The 12,736-nt window shown below is 31.5% G+C and overlaps 2 protein-coding genes across 2 annotated transcripts; one reads left to right on the forward strand and one right to left on the reverse strand.

Annotated features, from left to right (window-relative positions):
- Nucleotides 1–8,152: 8,152 nt before the first annotated feature.
- On the reverse strand, nucleotides 8,153–9,462 carry HELRODRAFT_169591 (hypothetical protein; the record flags this gene model as incomplete). The annotated part of the gene is made up of 2 exons (XM_009015432.1): nucleotides 8,153–8,285; nucleotides 9,167–9,462. 2 exons carry the CDS (start codon nucleotides 9,460–9,462, stop codon nucleotides 8,153–8,155), a joined length of 429 nt encoding a protein of 142 aa, XP_009013680.1.
- Nucleotides 9,463–9,776: 314 nt separating this feature from the next.
- On the forward strand, nucleotides 9,777–12,479 carry HELRODRAFT_169592 (hypothetical protein; the record flags this gene model as incomplete). The annotated part of the gene is made up of 3 exons (XM_009015433.1): nucleotides 9,777–9,857; nucleotides 11,196–11,367; nucleotides 12,391–12,479. The coding sequence occupies 3 exons, from the start codon at nucleotides 9,777–9,779 to the stop codon at nucleotides 12,477–12,479; spliced, it is 342 nt and encodes a 113-aa protein (XP_009013681.1).
- Between the last annotated feature and the right edge of the window lie 257 nt (nucleotides 12,480–12,736).

Genomic DNA, 12,736 nt, shown 5'->3' on the forward strand with positions numbered 1-12,736 from the left:
AGAGAGAGAGAAAGAAAAAGAAAGATAGAAAAAGGTGAAAAAAAAGAAAGAAATGCATATGAATGTGTATGTTTGAAGATTAAAATTAGAAAAATTAAATACCAATTTTCAAACACAATTACAAAACTAGGAGGAGGAAAAAACCTGGAAACGTCGTTCGTTTATTCATTCACTTATTTGTAGTCACATACGCACACACACAAACACAACCACACACACACATGTAAATGCATATACATTCGCTATTCACACGCACACGCGACATATCTATAAATACAATTTATTTGTGTATGCATATTATGTGCGCGCGTAGATTTACATATGGAAACGCCATAATAAATACATTGGTGTAATGTGTGCACGTGTGTGTGTGCATGTGTGTGTGTGTGTGTGTGTGGCGTTGATGTGTATATGTTTTATGTCGTTGTATGTTGTAAATATTTTGTCGTTGCTGCTATTGTGTTGTATAAAAAGTGTTGTTTGGTGTTGCGTGGATGTCTCGATATATCCATATATACGTCTTGAGACGTCTAATGTTTGTGTTTGTGTGTGTGTGTTGCTTTTGTGTGTTGTTGTGTGTATTGCAGTGTGTGTGTTGTGTCACTCAGTGGACCTGTCAAGATGTTTGTGAGTGTTTGTCTTGTGGTCGGTGTTGTTGAAATAGGTGCTAATGTTTTCCGTGTAAGTGTTTCTATGTTGTTGTTGCTGTTGTTGCAATAGGTGCTAATGTAGCATGTGTTAATAATGGTATTTTGTTGTTGTTAGTTAGTTAGTTAGTTTTGCAAGTATTGATGTTGTATGTGTTATTTTGTTGTTGTTGTTGTTGTTGTTGTGTGTGTGTGCAGTGTGCAGTTTCGTAAGTGTGAGTTTTGGACGTTGAAGAAAATTTTTACGCATCTACATAGATAACAAACAATATTTCCATTTTTAATTTCCTACGATTTCAATTTTTTAATTTCTAAATAATCTAACAAATGAAAGAGTTAGATAAGGACAGAGAAAAGAAGAGCCTGGAGGATAGGGCGTATGCATGCATGCATGTATGCATGTGTGTGTGTGTGTGTGTGTGTGTGTGTGCATTCATGTGTGTGTGTGTGTGTGTGTAGCTGTGTTCTGTGTATGTCTTCTTATCTTGTCTGTCATGACGTGAAGAATGTTGTGGTCTTAATGTTTTCTTAATGTTGTTGTTGTGATGTTATTGTTGACGTTGTTGCTATGTTGTTGTTGCTGTTGAAGATGTTGTTGTAGTTGCTGTACCAATGTTGTTGTTGTTGCTGTACCAATGTTGTTGTTGTTGTAATGTTGCGTTGCTGTTGTGTGGTATGTTGTTGATGTGTTTTCGCTTAAAACGTTACATGTGTTTTTTTACATGTGTACTTTATTTACAAGTTTGAATTTTTTTTTATTACGCATTAGTCGAAGATAATGATGCCGCGATGCTGTCTCAACTGAAACTGATGACCCGTCGTTTTCATTCTTTTTTGGATGTTAATGCCGATGATGATATGATGAAGAAGATGATAATTATGGCATCGATGATGATGATAAGGACAAAATGATAGTATTGATGATGATATGATGATAGTATCAATGACGTTGATGATAATGATAGCATCGATGATGAGGATGATGATTGTATCGAGGACGATGATGATGATGATGTTGTTGATGATAAAAAATATTCCTTCTAGAGACGATGTTACGATGGAAACGATGATGATGATGATGGTAGCGAATATATCATGATAGAAACGGATAACAAGATAGAAGCGATTATCATGAAACAAATGATAATAATGGTGATTAAGACGAAGATGATAATAACGATGATAATGTTGAAACAAAACCAACTGATTATAAAATAAAAATATTCAAATAATTGATAAAAAAAGAAGTAAAAATACAAATAATAATAATTTATCAAATAAAAATAAAAACTCTATCGAAAAAGCATCAACCAACTTCTAGTCTCTATTTTTAGATTGGAAGTCCCGACAATAAACAAACCGGCGATGACGTAGAGAGCCGACCTCAGACGACACAATGACGTCATCATGATTTTGAATGACGATGAAGTTGTTTATTACCTCGCTTTAACACATGGGTAATGATGATGATAAGGTGATGATGATGATGAAGACGACGACGATGATGAAGATGATGACGATGGTAGGATGACACCAGAAATTTTATTAAACTTTTTTCGCTGATTTAATCTGCAAACGGTTGATGAAAATTTCAGTTCAACCATTTTTAAAAATAAAAATTAACGCCAAAATGTCAATAAGATAATTAACATCAATAAAAATAATATGTCTATATGTCTAAAATTAATATTTAAAAAAATAGACCTCGATCAAACAAATGAAATCAATTTTATTTGAGAAAATAGTAATTCAAATGTTTAATTTTTCTTTATTTATTCTATAACTAACGATTACATCTTTATTTGTTTGTGTGTTTGTGTGTGTGTCTATTTACTTTTTAACCATATGATAAATACAAATTCACTTCACACACGTAAATATGTGAAATGAAATTAATATTTTGATGTACAGAAACCAAAATTTATTACAAATTAAATTAAATATCTATAATACAGATTCTAGGTGTTAAAAAAGCAGATTGTTCAACATAAAAATAATTACATTTAATTAAAATTGAAATCATCCACTCACTCAATCAATCAATCACTCACTCACTCACTCCCTCACGCACTCACTCACTCGCTCACTCACTCACTCACTCACTTTTAAACGTAATCATGTGATATCCTTTATCCACTACCGTATAATAAGGTAGCCATCGTAATTCGCAATTAGCTGATGTTAACGTCCAACTGAGGTAGAGAAAGTTTATTTATGTACGATACTCTTCCATATATTGTTAGTATGTCTAATACAAATATATACACATGTTTGTATTGTATATCACATACATGGTGCCTGTATATACGGTTGTGTATATGATATACATTTGTATATACCTGATGTCAATATGTATGGTATATGCAATATATATTTGTGTATTTGTGTGTGTGTATGTGTTTATATGCTTACGTATCTTATATGCACACACGTACACGCGCGCGCACACACGCGCGCACACGCACGCATATATATCATTTACTTATTTCAAATACTTATTCCTACTAAATTGAAAAAAATTCCGAGGTTAATTCAAAAGTTAAACGACAATAAAGGCCTAATAAATTACAAACTACATTTAAAAACACGCACAAAACCACGTATGTATGTGTAGGTATTGAAGCATACAATACCAGATATACCCGGATATACAAGATATAAATGTATATGTATATATATATATATATATATATATATATATATATATATACATACATGTGTGTGTGTGTGTGTGTAGGGATTACATACAGAGGATCATTGTGTGCGTGTGTGTGTAAGAGAGAGAGAGTTTGTATGTATGTGTGTGTGTTCGTGTGTGTGTGTGTGTGTGTGTGTATACATATGCAATATATATCTGAATTGATATATTTACACATGTGTATAGGTTAAGTGATAATTACAAACAGGAGATTTGCATACGAATATGGCATGTGACAAAAACAAATTGCCGTGTTAAACATTTAAACAACCGAATTAAGATACTATTACGCGTCTCTAATATGTTTATGTGAAGATATAAATACATCTACATTATATACATAAAGACATACATTATATACAAATACACACATACAAACACACATATACACAGACATATACACACATACGTATGCATCCACATACATATACACACGTATAGATACACACAAACATATGTACACACTGTGACTATCTGTCAGGGTCTGCCAACTTGGGGTAACTTTATTATCGAGAGGTGGGGGGTTAGAGAGTTTACTCACATTAAAATGTAAAGAAACACGGTTTAAAAGTTACGGCTATTTAAGGCCTAGTAAATAACTGTTACGTAAAGTTTGAATGTAACAAGTTTTATGCGTCCGTCATGTTCTAACTTTTTTAAAGTTATAAAAAAATGATCCGATGAATATAACTTAAAATTTTTTTATCATCATTTTTATTTCCAATAAAAGAAATTAGTTCTTCCCAAGAAGAGATCTTCTAAATTTTTATTTTACATGATATATATTGCTATTATAGTTCTATGTTACATTATTAAAGCTTTTGTAAATTCAGCGCTTTTGATAAAGTTTTTAAATAGAGTTACATAAATACTAACATCTCAATAATGAAAATAATAATATATACATAGACATACTCATCCACATAAAAGCTATTACTATAAGTATGAATTTATATGCATATTTTACATAATTGTATACACATATAAACACATGTTATATTTACACACACACACACACACACACACACACACACACACACACACACACACACATATATATATATATATATATATAAACAAAACAATGACCACAGGCTAATACATTAGCCGTGTCTGCATCAGCAGACCGATAAACTAGGCAGCCAATAGCATTCCTTTAAACTCTTCCGTTCTTGTGCACACTATACATACATACATACACATGTATGTATATGCATATACATATACATACATACATACAAAACACACACACACGTGCACACGCGATTACAAACACATACACTATATATATATATATATATACATATATATATATGAATATAAATATATATATATATATATATATATATATATTACATTGCAATGCATTAATTAATCAATGAATATTCATGGTACATTATTACATATGCACACACATGTATGTGATAAAATTCGCACGTGAGACCAAACACGCATATTTGCATGTGTTAAAATGCATGTGCGCATACACATATTACAGGTATTGTATGTTTTGTATACAGTCGCACATGTGCGTGAATAACAAAATTTGTACAGCACAGCACACGAACGTATCTAAATATACATGGATGTTCATTTATCGTGCGTGATGCAAATTTTTTTTTTATAAAAATACAGTCTTCACTTACTCTAATCAATACATGACAATTTAATGACAACAACCTTTAATAAGAGAAAAAAATTAATGAAATATTAAATGATCAGAAAACAAACATCCAATCCAGTCAAACAGCATACAAAAAGTTTATTGGAAATAGCTACAGATGTAATTAAGAGGAAGAAACCGACATGTTTGTATTCAGAAAATAGATTGGAGATTTGGTTGCTGAGGGTGACGAAAAATATTGAAATAAATTTATATTCATATGAATTGGGTAAAAACGATGGAAGAGTAGTTAAGACTCATTAAGAGGAGTGTGGAATGGGAGCGACAGGCATTAGCTTAGCTCACTGGAGCGATTACGGATTGCTAGTATTAAATATCAAGACAGTGTAATATGGTACGTTACTTTCAACCATGAAAGGATTCTTATTATTATTATTATTATTATTATTATTAAAACATTTACACAGCGCCTTTTATAGATGAACATCTCTTAAAAGAACTCCTTCTCGCAAATTCAATGCACAATGTTAATGCAAACAGGACAGAAAATTGAAATAAAATCTATGTCATGTTTATCAACAAAATGAATCAATCAAGTGACGTTCTTGATTTCGTTCTTGAATTTGTTGTTGCTTGTCGATCACACGGGTTAAACAGTCTAGTTGAATGTCCAACCTCGGACCTTGACATGCTCAGGCCACGATCAATCACCAATCACTAGTTATCACCACCACATATTTGGTATCTACGCACAAACGAAAAAAAGTTGATGGGTGCGAATCATCCGGCCTGTCCTCGTTCGTCCTCTTCTTGAAAGCAGGGTAGCACGTTAAAGATTCTTGACTGACTTGAGGTAGCCAAGCACATCAGCCGCCACGCATTTACCGACGTTGCTGACATGAAATATTCTTTTACGGGCGAGGAAGAGACTGGAATTCTCAATTCGCCAGAAGGCTACGAACCAACAATTAGTTTAAAAGACGTGCAGTTGAGGCTACATTTCTTGAATGTTTTTCTCTACTGTCAGCAACGGCATTTGATTTTTTCTGAGGCGGATTATCATTAATACTGCCAACACTGTTTGAAGCTGCCATGTTGTTTCGTTCATTATAATTAATTAGACAAGAATTGATTGTCGGTTGTTTTGCAGCAGTTTTCTGTGTATCATTCGGCGAGTCGTATTCAACTGGTTTGTTAACCAGCAGCTGTACATTAGTTCTTAATTCATTCGAAACGTCGCAATTTTTAACCAATATATCAAATATTGGCTCCATGTTTTTTGAAACCGCTTGTCGAGTTCTAATACCCTCAGACCTCACAATTCGATAAAAATCCATAGTAACAAACTTAGAAAACTTATTTTAAAAAGTATACCATCTAATAATTCAGAAAAGCATTTGAGTTTTGTCAGCAAAATATGTAATTAATCCTGACAAACCGATTGAAACATTTTCAGCTTTTTCTAACAAACTTTTTTCTGCTGGCAACAATATCTTGAACCCTAAAACTATCAATCAGACCACTTTTCAAAAATTCCTCGCTAGTTAAACAATCCAAATACCAATTATACGATATTAATTCGTCAACTATATATGCGTCAGCCATTTTTCAAGGCAGCAACCAAGGATTATTTATCCTTGTATAATAGTAGTATATATATACTCATATACATATGTTAGATGGAGACCATATTTTATTCAGTATTGTATAAATTCTAACGAATTGCTGACATTAATCAATTTAAATTTCAAACATTAAATTGACTAATGCCAACTATTTGGTATTTGGTATACATATGCTGGTAATAGATCATAATTTTTACAATATTCTATAAATTCTACTGAATGTTTGGCGTTAACATGTTTGTAGTTCGTTTTTCCAATTTATATATATATATATATGACTATGTATATATTAATATATATATATATATATATATATAGGATTAAGACTGTCAGAAATGCAATTTTTTTGATGGAAATCACATCATGCTCCATGTTAGCTAGCTTCCTATTTAATTTTTCGATTTTTCCGACGGAAGATCGTAAATCGTATACTGCATCTCTACAATGTTGATACTTTGTCTGTTTAATGTGAATACTTAACGGTCATTTACCTTAAAATCTTTGTTGTTTTTGTTCTATCATGTCAGGAAAATTGAAAAATTAAGCAGGAAGCTAACTGACGCGGAACATGGTGTGATTTTCATCAATTATATGTATGTGTGTTTGTGTGTGTGTTTTGTGTGTTTGTTTATATGCGTGCTTGTGTATCGTAATTGTTTGTGTGGCATTTTATTTAAAAATATCCATTAACTCATTTTTATTATAACTTGAGATGTTTTTTGACTGTTGCCTAACGCAGGGTATATTATTTTCAACTCAGTTGTTTCAACGTTCTTAATTAAATTGTATATTTGTATAACTTTTTGATTGTATACGATGTCTATTTATTATACAATTTCAAAATTTGTGTAGAAATTATGTCTATACAAACATATATATATATATAGATACATTTTTGTATACAACTTTCTCATTTACATTCTTGTATGTAACTGTACGATTTCTACAATATACCAATTGTATTCATAGTTATACTGTTTTAAAGTAAAAAATGTTTGGAAGCGTCGGCTTATGTTCCTAATTAAGTGAGACGCTAATGCAAAAAGTTGGTTGCCGTCACTGTATAAATAATTTTCATGTGGAGATATGTAATGCATGCGTGCCTGTGCATGTGCATGCATGCATGGAGTGGATGTTTGTATGCGTGCATGCATGCATGAATATCTTATTATGGTTGATGTTTTTTTTATGGTTGTGTTTGTTTGCGTTTTTGTATATTATTTATTTATGTGGTGCTTGTTTGTTTGCAAGCTTGTGTTTGTGCATGTGTGTGTGTTTTGACTTGAATTTGTGTACAGTACAAGTGTATTTATTTATTTATTTATTTTATTACATACATTCTTGTGCAAACAAGTTTGATTGTATAATCTCGATAACGCAACAGTGTAACGAGTATGTGCGATGTTTTGTACGTGTACATGTGCAGTGTACACTTTGCATGTGTATGAGTACATTTGTACTTTTGTGCACGTGTGTGTGTGTACGCTGGATTAAAGTACACAATTGCAAGCGAGTAAAGTATTGTGATGATTGAGTAGGGGTTGAGTGGCAAAATTTTCTACTTCTCATAAGCCAGTGTTACACACGAATCAAACGAAACTGATTCAAAGTTACATGCTGTCATCCTGTATTTGATCAGTTCTGTTGGTGGGTGTTGTGAAACATGTTTAAGAATGTATCGGGTATATTGGCTATAATATCATATTAACAATAATAATTGTGGTTATTATTACATTTATAAATATGATTATCACCATCATTTTCATTTATAGTCGTATCGTCATCATCATCGTATTATCATAACTGCTATCGTCATAGTCAGAGTAACGATTTGTTTTTATTTTTCATGTAATAACTTGTTCGGTAATTATCAACGTAAACTTCAACACGTAATCGTCGTCATCAAAATCATCGACGTCATCATCGACGCCATTTTCAACATCATCACCAACAACGTCATCATTACCAACATCATCATCATCCCCAACATCATCATCATTACCAACATCATCATCATCACCAACATCATCATCATAAATTTCGTGAGAGCATCTGACGAACGAATCGTAACATGTTTATCAGTCTATCCGTTTAGCTGTTATTATTATTATTATTATTATTATTATTATTATTATGTACGGCATTCTATTAAAACAAATGGCTTAATATGTCTTAATAGATTGAATGCTTTAAAATTTGGCTGATATGATTTCATGACGTTAAGCTGTTGACTTTCCTGAAGCACAATCGCGTAATCTAGCGATGAAACTTTAACTTGTATGTTTCCATGTTGAAGTAGAGCATTAACATTTTTTTTTAATAATTTTGAAATTTACCGAAAAAATCATTGAAAATCGTTAATGTACGAGACATTGAAAATAAATTTCTGAATGTTTAAAATATTTATCCAACGAAAAAGTTTACCAAACATGAAAATTAGTAGAGATCTCAAAATTTTAGATCAATTCCGACAAAAGTATTCATTTCGATGCTTCAGTAAAATTTATCCTCTGAAGATATCGTGCAGATGAGATTCTTCCTACCAGAATGATCTTCACCATCAATAACCGACCTCCATTTGATATATATTTTTTGAGCGAATGCGACTTGCTTTCTACAGATGGCACAGGAGGTCTTTTCCTTGAACCAAAAGTGGGAACATTTGAAATGGAAGATGTGTTTGCAAGAAAGTTCCAGAACCATGGATCCCTCTTCAAATTCTTCGCCACATATTGCGCATTCATTATGCAGGAAAATTCCGTGAAAATATGGTACTTTGATGTTCTTGCTGGCTGCCAGGCTCTCATAAAAGGAATCAGTATGAATTATATCGGCATAATGAACGTCTTCTATATTTATCTCCATCATTTTATGTTTTTTCGAATTAAGATATATTCGTTTTTAGCAACGTACACCCTGGTTTATATTTACGAACTCTTGGTTTTTGGCAACTCTTTTATTTTAATCATAATCGATATGAAACAACTGCATATCTTTTAATATCTGATATTTTGTGGTGTTTGAAAAATTTGGAATGATCTTTATATAAATGGCGTTTTATGTTACCAACTTATTGTTCAAGTGAACAAACTATTTTTTAGGCATTTTTTGATGTTATATGCTATCCATAACACAATTATCTATCATCATCATTATCGTCGTCATCCCACCATCCTCATGACATGAGTCTGTCTACAACTCGTGGAACACATTTCGATAGGATCACTGGCTTAGCTGAAATTGAACTTTTGACCTTCTGGACAGTTTACGAGTTGACCAACTTTAACTATTTTCAGTACCTTCAAAAAATATAATCAATCAATCAATCAATCAATCAATCAATCAATCAATCAATCAATCAATCAATCAATCAATCAATCAATCAATCAATCAATCAATCAATCAATCAATCAATCAATCAATCAATCAATCAATCAATCAATCAATCAATCAATCAATCAATCAATCAATCAATCAATCAATCAATCAATCAATCAATCAATCAATCAATCAATCAATCAATCAATCAATCAATCAATCAATCAATCAATCAATCAATCAATCAATCAATCAATCAATCAATCAATCAATCAATCAATCAATCAATCAATCAATCAATCAATCAATCAATCAATCAATCAATCAATCAATCAATCAATCAATCAATCAATCAATCAATCAATCAATCAATCAATCAATCAATTATATATCAATTAATCAACCAGCCAAACAATCAATCATTTATTTTAAAAACAAGTCAATTAGAAATAAAAATGATTTCAAGGCTGGCCGACGCCAATTTGACCGACTTCATTGTCGTGTGACAGTGAGTCCAGCGCATTATACGTAAATGATATTTTATCGCCGTGTCTACAGGCACCTAGCGAACATCAACGTCATTAATGATGGTGGGCTCTGCTGACGTTCAATAATTAAATCAATAATTCTATATTTTTAATATATAAACTTAGTTTTTATATATTTTTACACACACACACAAACACACACACCACACGCACAAACATACACACACACATAAACACACATACATAAGGTATATATGTATGTGTGTGTTTGTGTGAGTGTGTGAAAGTCGTGTTTGATCAAGGTAATCTAATTCAATATTTAAAAATTTGTTTTTACTTAACTTGGTTTATTTTTATATATTTATTCATAATTTCTATTCTTCATGTTGCAATTTATACTTGCTGTCACAACTTTAATTCAATTTCACAGTCGAATTGACTAATTTCTATTTGGGAATTGAAATAAACTTTGCAACACATGTTTTGGATGAAGAATTATATTGATACCGTTGTAATACGTTGGGAACAAGTATATAAATACAACGGATAAGCTAACAAAGAAGATGTCCAGATGCTTTCTTCATATTCTTGTTGCTATCTTGGCTCTATTGGCACTCATAAGTTTGTTTGACTTTGTTGTTAGCTATGTCTAAAAAAAGAGGATCAATTCTAGAAATAAAAACATATTTAAGTCAAAAAAATAATTAAAAAAGTATAAAAATAATAAAAAATATAATATTATAAATAATTTTAATAGAAATTTAAAAATAAACACGAAATATTTCATAACACCAGTCAGTGCCGTGTCCCAAGGAATCTCGGAGGAAGTGGAAGTCTCCAAACGTTGCCCACCTGGATGGAATCCCGGTAGGATGGGATGCACCAAATCATGGTAAGGTCTGGATGCACCACATTTCGATAGGCTCGGATGTACTAGATTTTGGTAAATTTGTAGATGTACCGGCGGGTAAATGACAAATATTTCTTAATGGTGTGTTTTTTGGCCGGTAGTTACTGATGGAATTTAACACAAATCGAAGATAAAAATTTAATTTTAATGGGCCCATTTTTAAAGTTGTAGTACACACAACAAGTTACGATGAAAGGAGTAACTACGGGTGTACCGCGGTTCTCCATATCTGAGTTCTGATTGGATGAAGGGCCAAAACAGGAAGTTTAAGTGACCTTCGTCAAACTGACCAACTGTTTTTTATTTACTCTCATTTTTTAGAATTCCTATTTAGTTTAGAAGTGTTTTGTTTTTTTGTAGGAATTTTATTTCAAGTTTGTTGATGTAAGAACTCGGAATAACATTTTTATATTAATTATATTATATTTATATATTTAAAACGACAATGATCCCAAAGTATATTTGATGATGATGATAAAGATGTTGAGGATGAAGTTGATGGTGATGATGACGACGACGACGATGATGATGATGATGTTGACGAATAATAAAAATATTTAATAAAATCAATAAGCGTTAAAAAATGGTGATAACACTTTTATCATTGCAGATAACAAATAACAAACAATTTTAATGTAGTTTATGATGATGATGATGATGATGATGATGATGAAGAAGATGATGATGGTGACAAAAATAAACCTAACCACATAAATTATGTTAATAACAAACGGTAATAATACTAACGACAAAATGATGATGGTGTTGAATATGATGATGCTATTTACGGTGATGGTGATATACCTCTGCGACAAACATGAATATGATGTCCAAAGAAATGATGATGACGATGATAGTGATAAAGATACTGATGGGGATGATAATTTGGGCTATGTTTTGATAATGATGACGATGAGATGACGAAAACGATGATGATAATGATGACAAAGAACAAATCGCTACACTGCAATGATAACTGCTAAAATAACAACATTATAATGATAATTGAATTAATGTACCCTTTAATTAAACACTGTCAAATTAATTTACATATTTCAACACCTAACATTCCTACGATAGGCCTTGGAAGTTTATTGATCTATTTAAATGGACCAATCACAGCGAACTTAACACCTTGGCTGACCAATCGCGTAGCACCTTCTATTTAGTGATGCATAACGTTCAGCCTCTTTTCAACAAAACTTTTTTTTATTTAAAATTTTAATATTAAAAATATTAATTTAAATAAATAAATAATTCAATTAAACACTCACAAATATAAACAAACGAATTATAAACAGTTGAAAAAACAAACAAAAGTAAGAAAACTAAAAAAAATTAAATCATTATACATAAATATTTGTGTATGTATGCGTGTCTGTGTGTGTGTGAGCGTAAATGCATTATATATGTATATATAACACGT

Source organism: Helobdella robusta, assembly GCF_000326865.2.
Source record: "Helobdella robusta unplaced genomic scaffold HELROscaffold_16, whole genome shotgun sequence".
Lineage (NCBI taxonomy): Eukaryota > Metazoa > Annelida > Clitellata > Rhynchobdellida > Glossiphoniidae > Helobdella > Helobdella robusta.